Genomic DNA, 23369 nt, shown 5'->3' with positions numbered 1-23369 from the left:
GAGCCAAAATTGAGCACTCTTCTCCATGAGGGAGACTGTATATTGCACAGAAAAATGGCTCTGAGGCCTGAAAGGTACAAATCTATACGTCGTAAGGGAACTGAAAAGTTATTGCACAAACATGAAACAGATATTTGTTTACACAGCCAATTTGGGCACCACAGTTTCACAAACTGAAACAAAATTTAAAATAACATGGTACCATTACACACATACACATATACATGCAAACCCTTAAAATAATACTTTGTTGAGGCACCTTTTAATTTTATGACAGCATTCAGTCTTTTGGGATAGTAGTCTATCAGCTTGGCTCATCTTGGCTCATCTTGCCTTGAGAATCATTGCCCACTCTTCCTTGCAAAAACTATCCAAATATATCAGATTGCGAGGGCATCTCCTGTGCCCAGCCCTCTTCAGAAACCTTTTGTTAACCCCCCAAAAAAAAAAAAAAAAACAACAACTTCCTTGATTTACTTATCAAGGAAGGTACCAAGCATTCAACCTTAAAAAGGGCAGATGCTCAAGGGGTTTCTTGCTTGGAAGTTCTCCTGATCAGTACTCACGCCAAGAAACCCTCTACATATGGCCGTAGAGACTCATCCTGGAAATCTGGTGAAGTGCAACTGCCAAGATTTCACGCAGTAGCGTGAGGCCACAGGTACAAGTCCTAGTTGATGGTAAATGGAGGTATCCATTAAGAAGGAGCTAGGGTCTCGGGCCAAATACTGTCCAGGCAGCAAGGGTCAGGGTAACGTCTGTAAAAGCAACCGCCAATTGCTTAGCAGGACATGCCAAGAATAAAAAGATCTTTAAAGAGTGTCCACTGGGTCCTCAACACATTATTCTCCTCTAAATGAAATGCAAGTATCTTGTTAAAACAAAAGATGGCAGGGTAACCAAACTATCTGGACCATCCATTTTGCATGAAGCGCTCCTTGATTGGATATTGCTGACCAAACGGTTTGAAGGAGCGAACAGCTTTTCAGTGTGTGACTAATCATCAAATAGGGCGAGTGGATTGGAAAGGTCTGAGCAGGTCTGGGAAACCACCTAACAGTAGAGAATGAAGAAGGTCATTTGTGACTGGGGTTATCTGCGGCTTCTACCAGAACCAAAATTATGCCTTCGAAACCAAATAGGTCAGAAAAATCCTCTCTAGGTAAGTAACAGGATGACAGGAAAGCAGACTGGGGGAAACTATCTGAACAGAAATAACTAGAGCCCTGTGGAGATAGACTACCAATACCCATGCTTAAGGTCATGTGCCAGGTTTTTACCTCTGGCTTTGTGATCTGCCATGTGTGGTGCAAAAGTATCCCAAGAGGGTACTCATGATCTCTGCTACTGTGGAAAGGGAAGAGTAAAGGCTTATGTGCAAGGCACTAAAGGCGGCTGCACCCAAGGTGGGCATACATGGATCACTGTGCAATACTTTGGAAGGAGCTGCTCATGTCAGTCGAGAGAACCAAGCCCACAGAAGGGAAATGATACGCACATTGCTCAGTTGAAGCAGCCAAGAACAAGGCTTTGCAGGCCAGATCTGCCCCAGACAGTGCAAGAAATTGTGCCACAGATCTGGACCTGTGTAGCACCCTGTGGTTTACTCAACATGATGCATCCTGTGCCAAGGTGGACACCCATGCAGGATCCAGAGCCCAAAGCAACATTACAGGCTGGACCCGTATCTTAATGCAAGTGGGGCCCGAGGTATGGACACGCAAGGCTCAGCCAAGGTGTCAACTGATCTGGAAGTTGCAGAAGGAATCACAGTGGCTATGGAATCTTCATAGGAGAAACCATCACAATAAGAAAGCATTTAGGCTAGCTGGGAATGGGAGGGGTTATATAAAAATTTACAAAAATGGATATTCACAAAGTAACAAGTAAAAATAGCCCTTGAACCACACAATGCCATGCAGTGCGGACACAAATATGCCCCGTTAACATCAAAGGGGCGTAGAGCTGATGCATTTTGGCAAGTGGCCTAGCTCTGAGGAACAGGGTGTGACGCCGAAACGCATCAGTTCTACACCCCTTTGATGTGTGTGTGTCCGCACCGCATTACATTGTGTGATTCAATGGCTATTTTTAGTTGCTACTTTGCGAGTATCCATTTTTATATTGAATAAGTGAAATTCATGTGTATTTAATGTTATATCCACTTGAGGAATTCTGTATAGATGATGTTGTGATTTACACATGTTCCACAGTGCACAGCTAGACAGGTGACTCAGTGCCAATTCATCTTACCAGCTGAGCCTAATATTTCCTCCCTTCTGTCACTAGACTATAATTGGCAGTAATTTGGCATCATGCTTTCTGTCCAGCTTACAGAGGCTGACCCCGGGAAGCAGTAATGCAAAAGCAGGAAGTAGCAGAAATTAAAGTATACAGAAATAAAAGGATTTAACCACTTAACGCCCGCTGCACGACTATTTACGTCCGCAAAATGGCACGGACAGGCAGATGGGCGTATATATACGTCCTTGCCTTTCCGCGGGTCGGGGGTCCGATCGGGACCCCCCCGCGCTGCGGGCGGCTTACCTCGGGGATCGATCCGGGACGACGGCGCAGCTATTCGTTTATAGCCGCTCCGTCGCGATCGCTCCCCGGAGCTGAAGAACGGGGAGAGCCGTATGTAAACACGGCTTCCCCGTGCTTCACTGTGGCGGCGCATCGATCGTGTCATCCCCTTTATAGGGGAGACACAATCGATGACATCAGACCTACAGCCACACCCCACTACTGTTGTAAACACACACTAGGTGAAGCCCAACACGTTCAGCGCCCCCTGTGGTTGACTCCCAAACTGCAACTGTCATTTTCACAATAAAGAATGCAATTTAAATGCATTTTTTGCTGTGAAAATTACAATGGTCCCAAAAATGTGTCAAAATTGTCCGAAGTGTCCGCCATAATGTCGCAGTCACGAAAAAAATCGCTGCCATTAGTAGTAAAAAAAAAAAAAAAATTAATAAAAATGCAATAAAAATATCCCCTATTTTGTAAACGCTATAAATTTTGCGCAAACCAATCGATAAACGCTTATTGCAATTTTTTTTTGCAAAAATAGGTAGAAGAATACGTATCGGCCTAAACTGAGGAAAAATATTTTTTTATATATGTTTTTGGGGGATATTTATTACAGCAAAAAGTTAAAAATATTGAATTTTTTTCAAAATTGGCGCTCTATTTTTGTTTATAGCGCAAAAAATAAAACCGCAGAGGTGATCAAATACCACCAAAAGAAAGCTCTATTTGTGGGGAAAAAAGGACGCCAATTTTGTTTGGGAGCCACGTCGCACGACCGCGCAATTGTCTGTTAAAGCGACGCAGTGCCGAATCGCAAAACCTGGCCTGGGCATTTAGCTGCCTAAAGGTCCGGGGCTTAAGTGGTTAAAAAAGAACCACAAATTATTTGCAGCATTCAAAAGAGGTTAGTGCTCTTCCCATCAATCTGCCAAAAAAAGAAATTTAGGACTGTAGATGCTTGCCTCTGCACACAATCAGCATACTTTGCAACATTGTCCACACTTACTGCTTGCCCTCGCTTGCTGGTTTTAAAACGTATTTATCAAAGTAAAGCCGGACCAGGCGCTCCCTTTCCGCCAATCCAGGAAGGTCGAAGTTGACAATCTCATCGATTCGATCATTGATGGCCCAGTCAAACTGTTCTGGCTGATTACTGGCCAGCACCAACATAAACCTGGAAGAGGAAAAACACAGCTTTACTTAGAATGCAAATTGTATTCCTAGGATTAGGGTTACTAAACCCACAACACTAAAATCAGTCTGTATATGCAGTAAAGCATGCTTGTTATACTCGCTGTGGAACCCAAGGGGTTAGACCTCTGCATTGTGTAAAAATGCTATTTGATCCCATGTTCCCTTCTTTCACAGTCCCCAATCCATCTCCAGATATAACAGAGCCTTGGGCACCCTGCACATGCTCAGTTTGGTGTGCATTGCTAGAGAGGGTGCATGTGATCAGCACAGGCCAATCAGTGCTGGCCAGACAGAGGGTGAGGTGTCATGCAGCCTCATAGCACAATCAGGAGAATAAAAACTCCTCCTACAAGCTTTAACCAGCCACTTATAGAAGTCATGAGACTGCTACAGTGCATTGAAAATGTATTCATACCCCTTGAAAGTTTCCAAATTTTGTCATGTTACAATCAAAAACGTCAAAATTTATTTTATTGGGATTTTATATGATAGACCAACACAAAATGGCACAGAATTGTGAAGAGAAAGGAAATAGGATTCACTTTTTTTTACAAATCAATATGTGAAAAGTGTGGCGTGCATTTATATTCACCCCCCTGAGTCAATACTTTTTAGAACCACCATTCACTGCAATTACAGCCGCAAGTCTTTTTGGAGATGTCTCTACCAACTTTGCATATCTAGAGAGTGACATTTTTGCCCATTCTTTGCAAAATAGCTCAAGTTCTGTCAGATTGGATGGAGAGCGTCTGAACAGCAATTGTCATGTCTTGCCACAGATTCTCAATTGGATTTAGGTCTGGACTTTGACTGGGCGATTCTAACACATGAATATGCTTTGATCTAAACCATTCCATTGTAGCTTTGGCTGTAAGTTTAGGGTCGAGTGTCCTGCTGGAAGGTGAACCTCCGCCCCAGTCTCAAGTTTTTGGCAGACTAACGCCGTGTACAGGCGATCGGACATGTCGACAGCAAAACCGTTGATTTTTTTTTTTCGATGGATGTTCACTCAAACTTGTCTTACATACACTCCTCACATATCTTCTCCTATTATCAAGCCTCCGGTATTTCTGCTTCACTAAATCTTTGAATGGTCTCTCGTACCTCGTTCCAAAATTCCCTAATTCTAGAGCAGGACCAGAAAACATTTACATTTTTGGTTGTAACATGACAATGTTGAAAATGTCAAGGGGTATGAATACTTTCTCACTATTTTGTGTATTGAAGTTGGGTCGGGTTATGGGATGGCAATGTTTTTAATGATTCGTGGTTTTGTTTTGTCGTATAATGAAAACTTATTTTTTTTTTCTCAATAAAAAAGCTTGGTGGTTCCCTAAAGGAGTCATTATTTCACCTGTACAATCCTAACACTTTAGTTTGTGCATCTTGTTCAGTGGGGTAATTTTTCAACCCTCTTGACTTTAGCCACATCTCTGAGCAGTTTTACACCTTGTACTTCTGGAGTCTGAACCCTCCTGCTATAGGTTGCAGTTCTGGAGTATGGTGGGACAGGAGGCCAATTGATTGCGTGTGGTTCCATATTCTTTGTGCATTTTTGCAACCTTGCGGAATATTCACAAAAAGGTTGGATTTTCCAGGCGTCACACCTCAATAGTTTCGTTACTTCAAAGAGTACTGCATCTTTCTGAAGGGTGTAGATTCTTAGATTTTTCTGACCCATTTTATCTGGGGTAATAAAGCTGCCTAAGTAGAAATATGGCTTCCCAATAAAACAAAAGCATGTGTTGCAGCACTTAATTCGAACGGTATAGTTTACTTTTAGTCCCTCTGCAAGTTATACAAACACCTGGTCAGCCTGCAAGTGCGTGCAATTCGCATAATGCAGCATCCCTTGATGGGGTGGCAATGCTCCTTCACTGCTCTTTAGCTTATGCCGTATACACACGATCGGACATTCCGACAACAAAACCGTGGATTTCCGACGGAATGTTGGCTCAAACTTGTCTTGCATACACACGGTCACACAAATGTTGTCGCAAATTCCGAATGTCAAGAACTACAACGAGTTGAGAAAAATTAAGTTAAATGATTCAGAGCATGCGTCGAATGGATTCCAAGCACTTTTGTCGAAAAAATTGAGAACCAGCTCTCAAACATTCGTTGTCGGAAATTCCGACAGCAAATGTCGGATGGAGCCGACACACGGTCGGAATATCCGCCCAAAAGCTCAAATCGAACATTTGTTGTTGGAAATTCCAACCGTGTGTACGCGGCATAGGAGTTGAGTTGCCACTCATTAGAATTGTCACAGCGGATTTACAAGCCTGAATTGGTCAATCAGCACCTAGCCCTGCCTGCCTCTTTTTAGATTGGCAACACTGCATGTGCTGCCGACACCCTCCCACTGTGATCTACAAAGGCTGGGGGTATGGGGGAATATGGAGGATTTTGCTCAGTTAAATATCCCCAAAAAAATTTTTTGTTTAACATGGCTTGTGCATCACACTGCTCAATTTAGCCCTTGTTTAGACTGTCATACAGAAGTCTTTATTTGTACTTTATATAAAAAGGTATAAAACATTTATGCCACTCACCGACGAAAAAAATGATAGATCACCATAAACCTACATCCAATAAACATTTTGAATAAAATGGTTTTCGATTTGGAAAAACACGGTATGGTCAGAATACCAACTTCTTAATAATTGTGCATGCAATGCAAGTGTCTGCCTCATGGGATATTAACTGAACAAGCTGTTTATGTAGAGCCTCACTATATAGTTTTTATAAATCTAACAGAGGTTGTATAATCAGACTGTAGCATGTCTGGCATGCTTTAAAGATACTAAGACCCGGTTCACACTGGTGCGACACGACAGGCGGCTCAGCCGCCTGACGTGTCGCGTCCCATTCACTGCAATGGAACCATTCTAATAGGAGCGACGCAAGTCGCTCCGACTTAGAAAAAAGGTTCCTGTAGTATTTCGGGGTGGCTCGGGGCGATCTGCATTGACTTCTATACAGAAGTCGTTTTGCAAATCGCCTCTGAAGTCGTCCTCAGGAAGACTTGCAAAGTCGCCCCCGAAGTCGTGCCGCCTATGTGTGAACCGAGTGCAACAAAGGAGCCGATTAATCAAAGCAACCAATCCGTTTCTACTTTACATTCTCACAATGCACAATGATGGCAAGGGAGAATCGGATTGCTGTTACGACAAACAGACTGTTCTTGCTTCAGACGCAGTAATAAATAAATGCCCAACTTTGCTGCTGAGTCAATCTCTCCACATGGCCTCTCATTTCATTCCTCTTGAATTTATGGTTTTCTTCCTGCTGCTTTGAAAAGTCCTCAATAAATTCACAAGCAACAAGCCCAAGGAAACACCCGAGATAACCAATGGGAGAGACTCCTGGAAAACATCTCATTGCCTAATGCTTTCTAGAATAAAACAATTCACATTGTTTTTAATAGTGCTCTGCGTTTTTAGCCGAGTGTTATCTAATGCCGATGTGACTTCTGTGAGTTAAGAGATCCCTATGTGACTTTGGTGACACTTTTATTTATTTTTTTAACCCTCACCTCTCCTCCCAGGTCATCTTTGCTGCCTCCTCCCAAAAGCATTTTATCCACACCAGAGTGTAGCAAAATCACGGATTCACACGCAGGGTTATTTTTGCGCATCTTTTAAACGTAAACTTACAATCGTTCACTTCAAATGACAAATGTCTCAAAGTAGCTCAAGAGCCTTTTCAGTTGTGGGGTCTCTCATGCTTTTCGGCGCGATTGTAGTGCGTTTTGACATACACGGTGCAAAACACGCGATTATGAACTGTTTTTTGGGTGCCATCAATTACGCTGCATTCACATCTGCAAGGTTCCGATTGTGCAGCAACCCGCACAGAAAATGCACACTTTGCTGCTTTTTGGAAACACGCTGCAATCGTATTAGAGTTGCATCAAAGCAGTACATGAACCTTTTCCACTCTGCCGAGTCACATTGATTGGGACAGGCACTATTAAAATGAATGTGATTTCCCTTGAGGGAAAAAAGAAAAAACACATAAAAAAAGGACTGGAATACATAAAAAAAACTTGCTTTCAGAATTGCATCCGGAACGCACCTGGACTGCCCTTTCTTGGTGTGAACCAGCCCTTAGGGGCCGATAAAATAATGCAGAGTGTGTTAGATCATCACAAGCAGTGGTGAAATATAGAGCAAGGCAGATAAAGAATGGTATGCACCCTTTGTAAACAGAGATTTAAGGCCCCTTTCACATTGAGGATTTTTTCAGGCGGTACAGCGCTAAAAATAGCGCTGCTATCCCGCCTGAAAAACTCCTTCACTGCAGACTCAATGTGAAAGCCCGAGGGCTTTCACACTGAGGCAATGCGCTGGCGGGAGACAAAAAAATCTTCTGTCAGCAGCATCTTTGGAGCGGTGAGAGGAGCGGCATGTATACTGCTCCTTTCCATTGAAAACAATGGGAAACCGCGGCAATACCGCCCGCAATGCGCCTCTATAGAGGCGCATTGCGGGCAGTATTAACCCTTTATCGGCCACTAGCGGGGGTTAATACTGCACCGCTAGCGGCCGATTCCCGCAGCAATCACGGCGGTATAACGCCGCTATTTTTAGCAGGGTTATACTGCCACCGCGGCTCCCGCCCCAGTCTGAAAGGGGCCTAAGAGCTAGATAAGGTGCAATATCAATGAAAAACCATCTGAACGAAACAAAAAAGCAGCTTTGTGAACCGAGCCCCAAGAGTTTGAAATAAAACCAGCATATGGCAGGTGGAAATCAGAACAGTCCCCGATCTCATCATCTGGTTCCAAGTCATCTGGATCACGAGCGTGCCCTTAACTAAGCAATTCAATGCTGGAGTCAATCAATAAACAGTCTCTCCTCACATCTCTGCTAAACCCACAATTGCTCTAGTAAGCAGCTGTGAGTTCAAATCAACCTTCTCACATCAGTGTTTTAATAGATGCGCCAATGACGGTCTCAAATAAACGGTCATCATGGAGTTTATTTCCCAGACAATTACAGGGTTAAACTATCTCCTCTAACAAGAAAGGATAATCTATCAATGTGGTGATATCATGGGAGATAAACAGGTATGGAAGAAAAGTTTGCCAAAGCACACATTGTCTAGAACAGTGGTCAAATGATGATTTGCCCGGTGTCACAGAATCCTAGGCTGTTCCTGAAGCCCGCATTGCTCTTCCAGCCTTTTTGCGGCTGCTCAGCTGGGCTGTTCCTGGAGCCCACGGCCTCCAACTTCGCAGCCGCCCATTCAGTTCACTGCATGGCTGGGGGGCAGAGACTAGAGGTCAGCAGACAGGTGAGGAATGTGAAGTGGGAGGAGCTGGAGGAGACCCTATCTTATGATTTCGGCATAGGTGTCACTGCTACGAGACACCACAAAGTTGGAGACACTGTGAGCAACACTCCCTGTGATTATAGTTGCCATTAAAAGTCCCCACTACAGTTCTCAGATCAGCAGATAACCTTGAACAAGAGTATCCAAGTTGGCTGATCAGAACTCCCGCCAGCACTGCCACTCAGCCCATTCCCCCCACCAAGGAGTAAGAGAAAAAATAAAAATAGAGAAAACATGGAAGGGAGAGGAAAAGAAGGGGGAGGAACAAAGAACAATGGAGAGAAAGAACAAGAAAAACAGCTAGAGAAAGATGGGGGGGGGGGGGGGGGCAAGAAATTAGGATAGAGAGAGATAAAAGGGAAAGAAAGAGGATCAAAGAGGTACATCCCAAAATGTACCATAAGGGAGTTTTAATACTGTACGAGTGGAAGGGACTCAGGGAGCGCTAAATGTCCGTGGGTTTGGGGGACAAAATTACTCGTCTTGCCTTGGGTGCTGACAACCCACGCTACAAAAATAATTTTACCGTTGGGGGTCCCCACAACTTGGAAAATATTATCAAAGGGTCATGGCACAAGAAGGTTGAGAACCACTGGTCTAGGATTGTGTCCCTCCCACAACGAATGGTGGTACTCTGGTGACCTTTCCTCCTAGACTAGGAATGGCCCTGAAAGCTCACAACTTACTTGTTACTTTGCTCTCCAGTCCTGTAGAGAAAGGCATTTAGTGTTGCTCTCAGGTCTTCACTGATCTTCTCCTGAAAATAAAGTAAAGGAGACATATGTCCAGTCACATCTGTGTTTAGCTGGTATGCTGCAATTTCCTCATGTGAGAAGACCAGGATTGTATGTACAGATACTGACACTGTAACCCTGTCTGAAGTGCCTACCAACACTGTGGTTATTTGCCTTTGCTTTTTCGATGGAATCAACTCGGCCTGGAAGAGTAGTAACATGGATCCATAGGGTCACTGTAATAGCTTATCGAATTCTCAAATACAATGGGTTTAGCAAAAAAAACTCCCCTTTAAAATAAATCACAGTTTGTTACTTTGCAGGATGAAATGAAGACACACAGGTTTTGTTTTATCCTGCTGTATTTACTAGTGCAACTTTTAACATCCTAGTGAAAGATCACCAACACCATCACATTTAACTGAACTTGAGCAGTCCTGCAAAGACGAGTGGGCAAATACTGGAAAGTCTAGTAGGTGGATTCTGAAAGACTTAGGATGGGGTATCAGTAGATACGCCGGCCTAAGTCTGAATTTGCGCCGGGCGCCAATTTAAGTGTATTCTGAAAACCAGATAAACTTAAATTAGGCTCAGATACGAGCGGCGTAAGTGTCTTACACCGTCGTATCCAAAAGTGTAATTTTAAGGCTGACCGATAGGTGGCGCTTCCATTGCGGTCGGCGTAGAATATGTAAATCACTAGATACGCCTATTCACGAACGTACGCCCGGCCGAGGCAGTACAGATACGCCGTTTACGTAACGCATTATCAGGCCTAAAGTTATTCCATCAAATAGCTGGAATAGTAATGTTAAGTATGGCCGTCATTCCCGCGTCGAAATTCGAAAATTTTACGTCGTTTGCGTAAGTCGTCCGTGAATAGGGATTTACGTCATTTACATCCACGTCGAAACCAATAGGACTGTGCGGCGTACTTTGCCGCAATGCACACTGGGATATGTACACGGACGGCGCATGGTCACCCCCCATTACCATAAAACACGCCCCCTCAGCTAAATTTGAATTAGGCGCCATTATGCCCGCCCGATTTACGCTATGCCGCCGTAACTTAGCAGGCAAGTACTTTGTGAATCATGTACTTGCCTCGCTAACTTACGGCGGCGTAGTGTAAACACGATATACTACGCCGCCGCAACGATACGCCTGCCTACCAGAATCTAGTTATAGATGTGCAAAAGTAGTAGAGACCAATCCCAACAGACTAAAGGCTGGAATAAAATTAAATTAAAGGGGTGATCCTTTTTCCAACTCAGTTTTTGATTTTTTCTTTGGCGTTTTTGTTTTGTCCAGCTGTTTACTAGTGCAACTTAAAACCACCAAGTGAAATATATAAACACCAACATTCTTGAAAATAAAAATAAAAAACAGAATTACTGAGTTAGAAAAAGGATCGCCCTCCTGTGTCAGTAATTTTTTGAACCACCTTTTGCTTTAATTACAGGCTTTAGCCTGTTGGGATATGTCTCTACTAACTTTGCACATCTAGACTTTGCAATATTTTCCCACTCTTCTTCGCAGAACTGCTCAAGTTCAGTTAAATTTGATGGCGTTGGTGTTATATCTATCACTTAGCTGTTATAAGTTGCACTAGTAAATACAGCTGGACAAAAAATAAATTGCATGTCTTCATTTCAAGCTACAAAGCAACAAAATGTTATTTTAAAGTGGGTGGTTCTTTTCTATACCCACTGTAAGTTACAGTGGATGTAAACCCTCACATATAAGGAAAGGAACAGTACCCAGTTACATAGAGTGTCGGGTAAAGGGTTACAAATAGCATATACCTAGTGAAGTGAACAGCCTCAGATGATACACAGAGACGAAACAAATCCTTTTACATGTTTATCTGCAGTCTTCAGCTTTCTACGCTCTTTAGAAAGTGCATATTGCGTTACAAATTTTGTTTCCTCATTCAGCAGTGGGTGTGGAGTCTGGGATTATACTGTGTGAGAGCCGATTGGAGGAAAGGCACACACACACACACACACACACACACACACACACACACACACACACACAGCCCCCCCCCCTCCACATAGGCCAGGAAACAAATTTGCAGGAGCGGCATTATGAAGAGACCAGTTCTTTGCTTATTCATCTCTATGGCCTCTTTCACATGTACGGATCCCATGAGGATCCGTCCATGTCTCATCTGCTTGCTCAGAGGGGATCGCTCCGTTGATCCCCACTGAGCCGACAGATGACAGGGTGGTTGATCCCCCTGATCCGATGACAGATGGAAAAATAGGATTTTCCTCCGTCTGCAGAATCGGAGCATAGCGGACACTGATGAGATTGGGTGCCAGCCGATATTCATCCGCTATCTCATAGGGATACATGCAAGTCCCTTTTTCATCCGCAAACAAACGGATGAAAAAACGGATATACGGTCCCCTGGTGTGAAAGGGCCCCAAGTCCCCTCCCGTACACAAATTTCCAGCTGCTTTTATCTCCTGTGTCAGAGAACTTGTCAGAAGTTATCATGCTGATAACAGGAGGAAAGGAGCAGCAGAAAGACATGGGACGTAGAGCTTTGGAGAGAGATGGGTAAACATTACATAAATATGTGCCTAGGTCAGATTTCCTGAATGGGGGTTTACAACCACTTTAAGTAAGCCTTTCTGTTAGATAAAACATTTGTGGGATGCCTGTAGGGAAATTATTATATGATTAGGTCAATTTTAGCACAGCTATCTATTAAATAACATCCTTTGCTAGCAGTGAAGAAGGGTGCGTTACTCGTCCTCTGAGTCTTTCAAGAGTGTGTGCAATCTGATCTCTCTGAGGCTTAAGTCAACAGCCTGGACAAAGATAGAGCATTATCTTCTATCAAGGTGCTTGCTTTTTGAAAGAAATAGAAGAACTCAATAATATTTCATATTTAATCGGAAAAAAGACACAACATTTTAGTACTGAACATAACTACTACTTAATACATAAAAACAATATGCATTCCCTTTACGAATTTTCTGAAATTCTGCATGAATGATTTCTAAAATGCAATCTGTTTATCTAGGCCACGACAAACCATATTTATGAAACTGGATGACAAAGTAATTACATACCGTTGATCTCTTCCTTAGGAAAGCATCTGCTTCATCCACAAAAAGCAAGAGGCTGTAAAAAGAGAGACAGGAATCAGCCGAAGAATCCTAAGCATTAGGGTTCATCAAGTCAGGAGTGCCAACAAGTACACATAACACTCTGGAGGCCAGCCAGCCCAATCTAAGAGCCAAAAGACAATTTTAATAACTGTTATTGGGTCTGCTCTCGGTGATCCGCGGTATGTAAACTGAGCCACGCATGCACAGCTCAGCTTACAGTGGCTGGTCCAACCCCCTGTATGCTGGATTGGTGGCTTCCTCCCACACCATCCCACGCTGGTCAATGAAGATGTGCAAAAATCTGCATGCAGAAGGTGCCAGCGCTGGACAGGACCATTGGAGGAAAGGTGAGGATTTGCTGCCTTTAGTTCAGCTTTAAGACTACATGGCTACCCAAGACTGCGGTGTTTAAAAGGTGACAATGCTGCTGAACCAACAGCATTGTTACACGCTTTAAATAATAAGTGAGAAATCAACAGGTCTAGTAGCAAGATCAACAAGTATTAAAATTATGTTACAGAAGGGCTTACAGAAAAAAAAACTGCTGTTAAAGTGGTTGTAAACCCTTACATATACCCAGTGAAGTCTTCATAAGTAGTACTTGTCTATCTGCAGTCTTTTCTACAGCTGTTCAAAGTCCACAAAGCTGTCAGAAAAAAGGGGCAGAGAGCTGCAGAGCTCAGTGAGGAGAAATCTGATTGGAGGGAAGGGACTCGCCTCCTTTACACAGCTTTTAGGAACAGAGCAGAGGTTGTAAATCAGCTGGAGCTCCCTCCTCATCTTTTATCTCTTGGTGTCAGGAAAACTTGTCAGAAGTAATTCATGCTGATAAATGAATGAAGCAGCAGACAGAAATACCACTTGGTGATCTTAATTGAGAAAAAACACAAACAATAGAGGGATATGCTTGGTTCCCATTTCATGTCTGAGGTTTACAACCACTTTAAAAGTGAGTGACAGACTTCATCATATCTGATTTAATACACTTTTTGACTTTGTTCATTGTTCCATTCTAAGGCTTCATGCACACTGGACATTAAAATAATGTTATAAAAACGCCAGTAGCTTTGCAGTGAGTTTTTCAACAGCTTTTTTTTTTAATTGTAATTGAGATCAAAAACGTAAAAAAAAAACAAAAAAAAACACTGGCGAGACATATTTGAGCGTTTGCCGTTTTGACGTTCGGGTGTTTTTACAGCTAAAAAAACTCCACACAGCACCTAGCTAATCTGGACACCTTTACATTACACAGCACCCTGCATCTCTGGACCCCCTTTAGTGTAGCCCCTGTACAGTGCAGATCCCCCCTCCAGTGTAGCCCCCGTACAGTGCAGATCCCCCTTCAATGTAGCCCCCATACATTGCAGACACTCCCCCTTCAGTGTAGACCCCGTAGAGCGCAGACACTCCCCCTTCAGTGTAGACCCCGTAGAGCGCAGACACTCCCCCTTCAGTGTAGACCCCGTAGAGCGCAGACACTCCCCCTTCAGTGTAGACCCCGTAGAGCGCAGACACTCCCCCTTCAGTGTAGACCCCGTAGAGTGCAGACACGCCCCTTTCAGTGTAGACCCCCCCTTCAGTGCAGCTCCCGTACAGTGCAGACACCCCCCTTCAGTGTCACCCCCCCCCCCGTTCAGTGCAGATCCCCCTTCAGTGTAGCCCCCGTACAGGGCAGACACCCCCTTCCAGTGTAGCCCCCCGTTCAGTACCTCAGATCACTGCAGCACATGATGCACAGCAGGTCCCCTCCTCCTGTTTACACAAACTAAAAGGAGGGGGAGGCAGCTTCACTTTGCTGCTCGGCTGTGCCTGTGTGACATTCGGGATCACATAGACAGATAGCTTGCGGCCGCAAGAGGAGGGGATGGTGGGTGCAGCGGTGTCACCCTGCACCCCCCCTCCCCCTTGCATCCGATTCGGCACTGTAGCTCGCCTCGCCTATGCCTGTCACTGTGCCGCTGCGGCTTTGCCACCGAGGGTGTAGTAAAATCGCGGAGGGGGTGCCAGCCTGACACCCCCCAGTGTGTAGTACCTGGGGGCGGCCCGCCCCCCACTTAGTACGCCTCTTCTATGGGAGCACCTGAGCTGAGTCACAGCTCCCAGTGTACATTCAGACACAGAAGCCCTGAGTCAGCTTTGCCCCCTCTCCGCTGCTGTCTCTCAGCCAATCCAGTCCTGTATGGCCAAGGAACTCATGGACATCGGAGAGAGATGGGGTTCAGGTAAATATTAGGGGTGCTGGAGGGCGGCTGCTGCACACAGGTGTTTAGAATGCATTAAGCTAAAAAAAAAAACAAAAAAAAAAAACAAAAAAAAAACACTTCTGCCTTTACAATCCCTTTAAGACCCAAATCAGTGTGTAGAATAATTCCCAATGTTATCACTCACTTTCTACACAGTCTCTTGGTTACTCACCCGCGCTTGCTGGTGCCTGCCCAGTCAAACACTTTGTGCATTGCAGTAACTCCATCTCGCCCCATGGGGGCGACATCACCACCAGTCATGATGGCGTAATCCATACCAGAATGTGTGGCTAATTTCTATAGGGAAAAAAAAAAAAAAAAAAAAAAAAAAAAATATGATTATTCAATACACTGAGGGCAATATGTTCAAATGAATATAAACTTTTGGTTGGCAATGCTCCTTATACTCCAGAAACTGAACCAACATAGCAGAAAGGCTTCTGATCTCGGGAGACATTAATTTCTCACAGGCGACTCCATCAATGATCTTGTTAACCATTCTCTAATGCCCACAAGGGAACATGCTCATAAATCTCTTTTGGGAAGAGAGGGGGGGGCTATCAAACTCATCAACCAGAGTGCTGTGTCTACGTGTCACATAAATATAGCCCATTTCTCAATTAGAAAGACGACCACACAGGGTAGCAACACAGCTCACATTGTCAGCCCACAAATCAATAGGCACGATTTCTGCACCACGCTGTACAGTAAACTGATCACTGCAAATTACACTGCGCATGAGCCAGGCAGGCAATTATATTAACCCCTATATCACTATACAGATGAAAAGACAAGAAGTCTTAAAAAGCTGAGTGGGGTAAATGAAAATCATCCTTTGGAAAGAAATATCATTTGGTGAAGTAGGAGGGAAGGCAGATTGTGTACTTTGTACTATAAAGGGAATAGTCAGGGAAGGACATATACTGTACAAAGAACTACAAATATTATAATTGAATTTACCTGCTAAAATGTATATTTTTGAGGCAGAACAGTGGGCCAAGTGGTTAGCACTTCTGCCTAGCAGCACTAGGGTTGTCGGTTCAACGGTACCTGCACTGAGTTTGCATGTTCTCCCTGTGTGGGTTTCCTCCAGGTACTCCAAAGACATGCTGGTAGGTTATTGGCTCCTGTCTAAAATGGCCTCAGCATGTGTTGGTTTGAATGAGAGTTAGGGGTCTTATATTGTAAGCTCCTAGATGGAATTAACCCATGTGAATGGATAATAAATATGTAAAGTGCTGTGCAAATTGACAGCACTATATACGCACCTATAATAAATAATATAGATTTGCCCCTTTATTAACTTCATTGCGACCCTTCAGCTTGAAAGTCAGAGGTCACAGCTGCCGCCCTATCAAAATCCTGTCTCTACACATTTGCATGGACGTATCGGCTTATGGATCATGTGTCAACACTTGTTAAGAGTGCCTGATGCAAACCCTGGCATATAACTGCATCTTCCGATTCATGCGATTATGCAGGCTGGGTGTGGTACAGCCCCTGTATGGCCATGAGCATAAAACTTCAGGTTGAAGAGTCAGCAAAACCACATCGCCAATATATAACCAGATCGTCTCAGGCCACCAGGACCCTCACCCGCATTATATGACAAATCTTAGGTATGATTAATGCTTGGCAACCATATTCTTTTTGCTCCATACCAGTGTCACCATCAGAAATATCCCAGAATGAAAAAGCAACAACGCAACGATTGTGCAATACGTTTATTTAAAATTGACAGACATTAAAAAGCGTGCAAGTACACTCACATTTCCTAGTGGCATGAAGCAGCACCCACTATAGGAATCCTGGATGGTTACAGCAACCCATGACTAAGTCACGTGACGAGTGACGCAACGCGTGGGGGAGGAGCCTAAGTGACGGTATCAACGGATGTCTAATACGAATGAGGAGACCATCGCACTGAGCGGCAACCACTAGCCTGTGTCTATACGAAGACACTGATATACATGTGCATACACTGATATACTATACGATATTGCGCAATGAGGTCTTGTCCTTTTTCTCTTTTTTTCATATGACCTGTGGTATCCCTGGAGCTCTCCAAGTGTCTGTCTGATTTGATCTGTGGCATATCTGGAGCGCTGCGAGTGTCTGTTTGAACTAGTGAGGGGGAAGCGCTCTGTGGATCATCCAGCTCATCACAGGACTTCCTATTCCATAATTACCCACCGTGTCTTCTGATTCCTTTCACTGGCACTGGGATTTGGCATTTGTTCCAGTGTGTTTTATTTGTATTTGTTATTGCACACGCTGTACCTTGTACCTAACATTAGTTGATATTAGCGCCATCATTATACTACTGATCACGTTTTGGTTTAGTTCACCGTTCAGATTGCAGCTTTATCATTTGGTATTATTTGTTTGGGGGTTTTCCTTGAATTTTGTATGTAGTAGCGCTGTAGTACCTTTTTTCACATTGGTTACAGTACTTGCCGCCGCTCGTCATACTGTGCTAGTGTGCATTTCATTAGACCTCAATGCCTTTCACCGGAAGGCGTCATCAGGAAGTCGACGAGTGGTGGCAAGTACTGTAACCATACAGGCTTTTTATAGTGGGTGCCGCTTCATGGCACAAAAAATGTAAGTGTACCAACACGCTTTTTATTGTCTATCAATTTTCAATAAACGTATTGCACGATCGTTGCTTTGTCATTCTGCGATATTTCTGATGGCGACATTGGATTTGAGAGGAAAGGAAGTGGATGCCAAGCATTAAATCATACCTAGGATTCGTCATATATAATGGAGAGGGTCCTGGGTGAGTGGCCACTGTTACATTAGGTGGTGGAACACTTATGTTTGAAGCACTGTAAATTAAAAGGGGCTGTAAAGTCAAGGTTTTTCACCTTAATGCATTAAGGTAAAAAACCTTCTGTGCTGCAGCTGCTCCCCAGAGCCCCCCTTTTTTCTTACCTGAACATTTTCGTTTCAGCGACGTGCGCGAGCCAAGCAACTCCAGCTGCTGTCTGTCCGCATTGGATAGATTGATAGCAGCAGAAGCCATTTGCTCCCGCCGCTGTCAATCAAATCCAGTGATAGTCGGGGGGCCGGGCTGAGTCTTGCTGTCTGTGTCAATGGAAGCAGCAGTGGGACTCGTGAACGCAGCAGCACGGCTGTCCGCATGAAAAGAGGCTCTCTGTGGGGTCACCCGATGAAGAGTAGAGGCCAGGAGAGCCGCCGGGGTAACCCAGAATAGGAGGATGGGGGCTGCTCTGTGCAAAACCCTTGCACAGAGCAGGGAAGTGTAACAGGTTTGGTTTATAAAAAAAATAACCTTTACAATCATTTGTAAATGAATGAATAAATTGATTGCAGGGATTTGTTATAAATTTATCACACGTATTACATGTGTTCATTTACACATTTTTTATTTTAATCTAGCGCCTCAACACTGCCAACAGGACTTGCCATTCAGATTTGTTTGGAGAACTGACAGGATCCCTTTAAAACTAAATGCTGAAATTCATGCAGATGTCTGAATAGAACAGGTTCTCTTTAGTCTTCAAATGCCAGAATTGTTTTCTTTTTTAAGAAAATGCCATTGTAAATGTTACCGGTGTGCAAACCTATCAGAAGAAAACAATGGGTCCCCGATAATCTGTTTTCTGTGTACAAACCTATATACATTTATGACTAGTGGGCCGTGACACTCAACAAGCTTTCCTACAGTAGGTCTTGCTTTCATACCTTCTCAGGCATTGCCCATGAAATAAATCCCATCCCCTGCTATGACCACAGAAGGTGTGAATACCTGGAAAATCAGATCTTTCACCAAATTCCCTGAGGGATATTAAACTGTGGGCTGGTTTCTACTATAATCGACCAAAAGCTATAAAAAATAACAACAGGTTTGAGGGCCTTGCCTCTGAGATTTAACTAAAGCCCAGACTGGATTAGCCCATTACCTTGGCAAATAGTGTTTTTCCAGTCCCTGGAGGACCATACATTAAAATATTCCTGTAAAGACCTTTGTTCTTCTTCGTATTCCTTGTGGCAATGGCAATGTCCCTCACCCGTTCCTCTAGTTTTGGCTGAAACAAAGAGAAATAACAGATCAGACCACAATCTTAAAACTTTGCTCACTGAAAAGCAGTACAGGTACAAAAATTAATATTGTCCCAAAAGGAGGAGGTGCAGGAACCAGTTAATATAACTTATAATCCACCTCCTAACATGCAGTCTAGTGTCAAACACTCTGGCCCGGATTCTCGTACGAGTTACGCCGGCGTATCTCCATATACGCCGTCGTAACTCTGAGTCCGAGCCGTCGTATCTTGGCGCCTGATTCAAAGAATCAGATACGCCAAAATTTCACCAAGATACGACCAGCGTAAGTCTCCTACGCCGTCGTATCTTAACTGCATATTTACGCTGACCGCTAGGGGCGTGTACGCTGATTTACGCCTAGAAATATGTAAATCAGCTAGATACGCCAATTCACGAACGTACGCCCGGCCGACGCAGTACAGATACGCCGTTTACGTTAGGCTTTTCCCGGCGTAAAGTTACCCCTGCAATATGAGGCATACCAATGTTAAGTATGGACGTCGGAACAGGGTTGAATTTCTCACGTTTTACGCCGTTTGAGTAAGTCGTTCACGAATAGGGCTGTGCGTCATTTACGTTGAAAGCATTGGCTTCTTGCAGGTTAATTTGGAGCATGCGCACTGGGATACTTTCACGAACGGCACATGCGCCGTTTGTAAAAAGCGTAATTTACGCGGGGTCACATAAAATTTACATAACACACGCCCACATCTTCCACATTTGAATTAGGCGGGCTTACGCCGGCCTATTTACGCTACGCCGCCGCAACTTTGGTTTGAGAATACTGCACTTGCCTGTCAAAGTTGCGGAGGCGTAACATAAATAGGATACGTTACGCCCGCACAAAGATACGCGCTTCTACGTGAATCCGGGCCTCTGTGCTCAGCACAGTGCATTGACTCTCAGCACATTATACACAGAGAAAAATGAATAAAAGGATGCATTGCATCGTGGGGGTATAGTTTTTTTCATGGTTCAGAGAAACTCTAGTAGCAAATCGAGGAGGATAAATAGAAATTCAAATTCCCCCACATTTACCAATATAAAGTGGAATAGCAATACTGAACGAGATAGGATTCTTTCGCAGAAAGGGATGTCATTTTATAAAAAGGAGTTATAAAAATAAAAGCCAAAAATCAAATAAAAATAAGGCGCCAATGAAAAAAAAAAAAAAAAAACAGCTTTTGGTTGTATATTCAACGTCAATTTATAGAGATTTTTCCCTGTCCTCGGTGTGATGGCCAGTGTCACTCAGCCCACTTCCCCTGGACCCAGGTCATATGTGACCCGTCTCCCAGCCTGTGAGTGGACAGTGAAAGGAGATGCAGCACAGTGATGAGCTCATCTCTTCATCAGTCTGCTCTCTCCCCCCTATCACCAATTGATTGGCTCATTTTACTGCTTCGTCCTCTTACGCCTTCAGCCCTGCTGTACAGAGGTATGCAAAAAGCTGTCCAATTGTGGCCAGTGTTGTATTCTGTAGGGATATAGCAGCTGGTGGGAGAACCCACAGCACCCAGTGGGGGATATGCCATCAAACACATTCCCAGCCGTGTCCATCCGATAGCAATGGAAAGTGAAGGAAGAATTTACCCGCCCTTTGCCAGCAAGATAAGTATGAAAATATTTTTACAGGGGCCGGTTATTTAAGTAATGCACTGACAGGATCACTGCAAAGTGCAGAGAGTGCTTCCTTAGACATAGGAAGAAAAGGTCCAGACTTTATGGGCTAGATCAATAGCAGTCACAAGCCACTTGAGGAGAAATATACATTGGTTGATTTTATTGCAGCCTTTCCACACATGAGCTTGTTAAAAGTGCAAGGGTCCACTCAACCAATTAATCTTCTTACCAAGTAACACAGGGATGACCCCGATGCTTAATGGAGTGCAGCGGAAGACTGGATTCATGAACAGCTGGGATATAGAAAGGTGACAAGGAACTGTAAGGGTACGATAGAAAAAGCAGGTACAGTGCCCGATACTCAAACGGTGCACTCACCTTAAGCGTCAGTAGGAATAGGAAGTATCTAAACCCAAGAAACCAAAAAAAAATCAAGTTTACCATTCCTTAGGATGTGGTGGCTGTATTCAATTTTCTTTAAATTTGGGATTTTTCCTTGAATATGAAGAATTGGATAAAGCCATCGTTTGACGGTCTCCAGATCATCTGGAGGTTTTGAATCCTGGCTATTGTATCATTGTTCATTCAGCCATTCCATGGTTTTAATGTTTGCAACATAATACATGTATTGTATATAATGATTTTTTTTGTACAAATACATTTATATTTTTCTATAATTTGTTCTTGTTGCCAATATAATCCCAATACAAGAGGTTTTTCACATATTAAAGTTCTTGAGGGATGACGGCAACTACATGTTTTGACGTATGAGTTGGCCAGAATTCGAAGAAAGCCTGAGTATAGGTCTGTGTTAGTCCCAAGCATGTTTGAATCTACTTACTGTTGACTGTCTCACTACCCTTTACTGGAAGACTATTTCAATCAGCAATGATAAGGTTTGTTTTGAATTTTTCTCCTGGTAGCTTGAAGTCATGTCCCTGTACTCTTGATCATAGTTTTTTTTTTACAATTCTCCTGAACCATACTCGCATCCTTAACCACTTAACCCCCGGACCATATTGCTGGTCAAAGACCAAAGCACTTTTTGCAATTCGGCACTGTGTCGTTTTAACTGACAATTGAGCGGTCGTGCGACGTGGCTCCCAAAACAAAATTGGCGTCCTTTTTTCCCCAGAAATAGAGCTTTCTTTTGGTGGTATTTGATCACCTCTGCGGTTTTTAGTTTTTGCACTATAAACAAAAATAGAGCGACAATTTTGAAAAAAAAAAAAAAAATGAATATTTTTTACTTTTTGCTATAATAAATATCCCCCAAAAATATATAAAAACATATTTTTTTTCCCTCAGTTTAGGCCGATACGTATTCTACATATTTTTCGTAAAAAAAAAAAAAAAAAAAAAAAAAAAAAAAAAAATCGCAATAAGCGTTTATTGATTGGTTTGCGCAAAAGTTATAGCGTTTACAAAATAGGGTGTATTTTTATGGCATTTTTATTAATATTTTTTTTTTTTTTTTTAACTAGTAATGGTGGAGATCAGCGTTTTTTTTTCGGTACTGCGACATTATGGCGGACACTTCGGACACATTTTTGGGACCATTGGCATTTTTATAGCGATCAGTGCTATAAAAATGCATTGGATTACTATAAAAATGCCACTGGCAGTGAAGGGGTTAACACTAGGGGGCGGGTAAGGGGTTAAGTATGTTCCCTGGGTGTGTTCTAACTGTAGGGGGGGTGGACTGACATGGGGAAATTACTGATCTTCTGTTCATACATTGTATGAACAGAAGATCAGCATTTCTCTCCCTGACAGGACCAGGAGCTGTGCGTTTACACACACAGCTCCCGGTCCCCGCTCTGTAACGAGCGATCGCGTGTGCCCGGCGGCCCCTAGTGGCCCGCTTCGAGAGCCGACGTAGAGCAACGGGCTCTCGCGCAGGGGAGTCGACCTGCCGCTGTAGAACTGTGGCGGCTGGTCGGCAAGCAGTTAATGTACAGTGCCTTGAAAAAGTAATACCCCTTTAAATTTTCCACATTTTGTCATGTTACAACCAAAAACAAAAATGTATTTTATTGGGATTTTATGTGATAGACCAACACAAAGTGGCACATAATTGTGAAGTGGAAGGAAAATAATTTTCAAACAATATGTGAAATGTGCAGTGTGTATTTGTATTCAGCCCCCCCTCAATACTTTGTAGAACCGCCTTTCGCTGCAATTACAGCTGCAAGTCTTTTTGGATAAGTCTCTACCAGCTTTGCACATCTATAGAGTGACATTTTTGCCCATTCTTCTTTGAAAAATAGCTCAAGCTCTGTCAGAATGGATAGAGAGCACTATATAATTACTTGTAACAAATAATAAATATATGACTACAGAGCTATGCAGGCTCCATAAGCATACTGTGTTTCCTATGTCTTTAATAAAAAGCCTCAGTGTCTTGTCTTCTCTTGTTCTAACCTGCCCTAGCAACAGGAAAGCGAGAACCTGATTGGTTGGCTGAATGTTGCATGGAAATTATTAGTTTACATGCACATTCT

General features: G+C 43.4%; 1 protein-coding gene across 1 annotated transcript in view; it reads right to left on the bottom strand.

Annotated features, from left to right (window-relative positions):
* The window catches only part of ATAD3A (ATPase family AAA domain containing 3A), a 106498-nt gene that overhangs the window by 45531 nt on the left and 37598 nt on the right, over positions 1-23369 (bottom strand). Inside the window, exons 10-14 of the mRNA XM_040325804.1 lie at positions 19101-19226; positions 15344-15468; positions 12890-12941; positions 9756-9826; positions 3542-3709 (exon numbers count right to left, since the gene is read on the bottom strand). Coding sequence (XP_040181738.1) covers positions 3542-3709; positions 9756-9826; positions 12890-12941; positions 15344-15468; positions 19101-19226 — 542 coding nt within the window. The remainder of the gene's footprint in view (positions 1-3541; positions 3710-9755; positions 9827-12889; positions 12942-15343; positions 15469-19100; positions 19227-23369) is intronic.

This window comes from Rana temporaria, chromosome 10 (assembly GCF_905171775.1).
Source record: "Rana temporaria chromosome 10, aRanTem1.1, whole genome shotgun sequence".
Classification (NCBI taxonomy): domain Eukaryota; kingdom Metazoa; phylum Chordata; class Amphibia; order Anura; family Ranidae; genus Rana; species Rana temporaria.
This window is presented reverse-complemented; position numbering and strand designations above follow the sequence as displayed.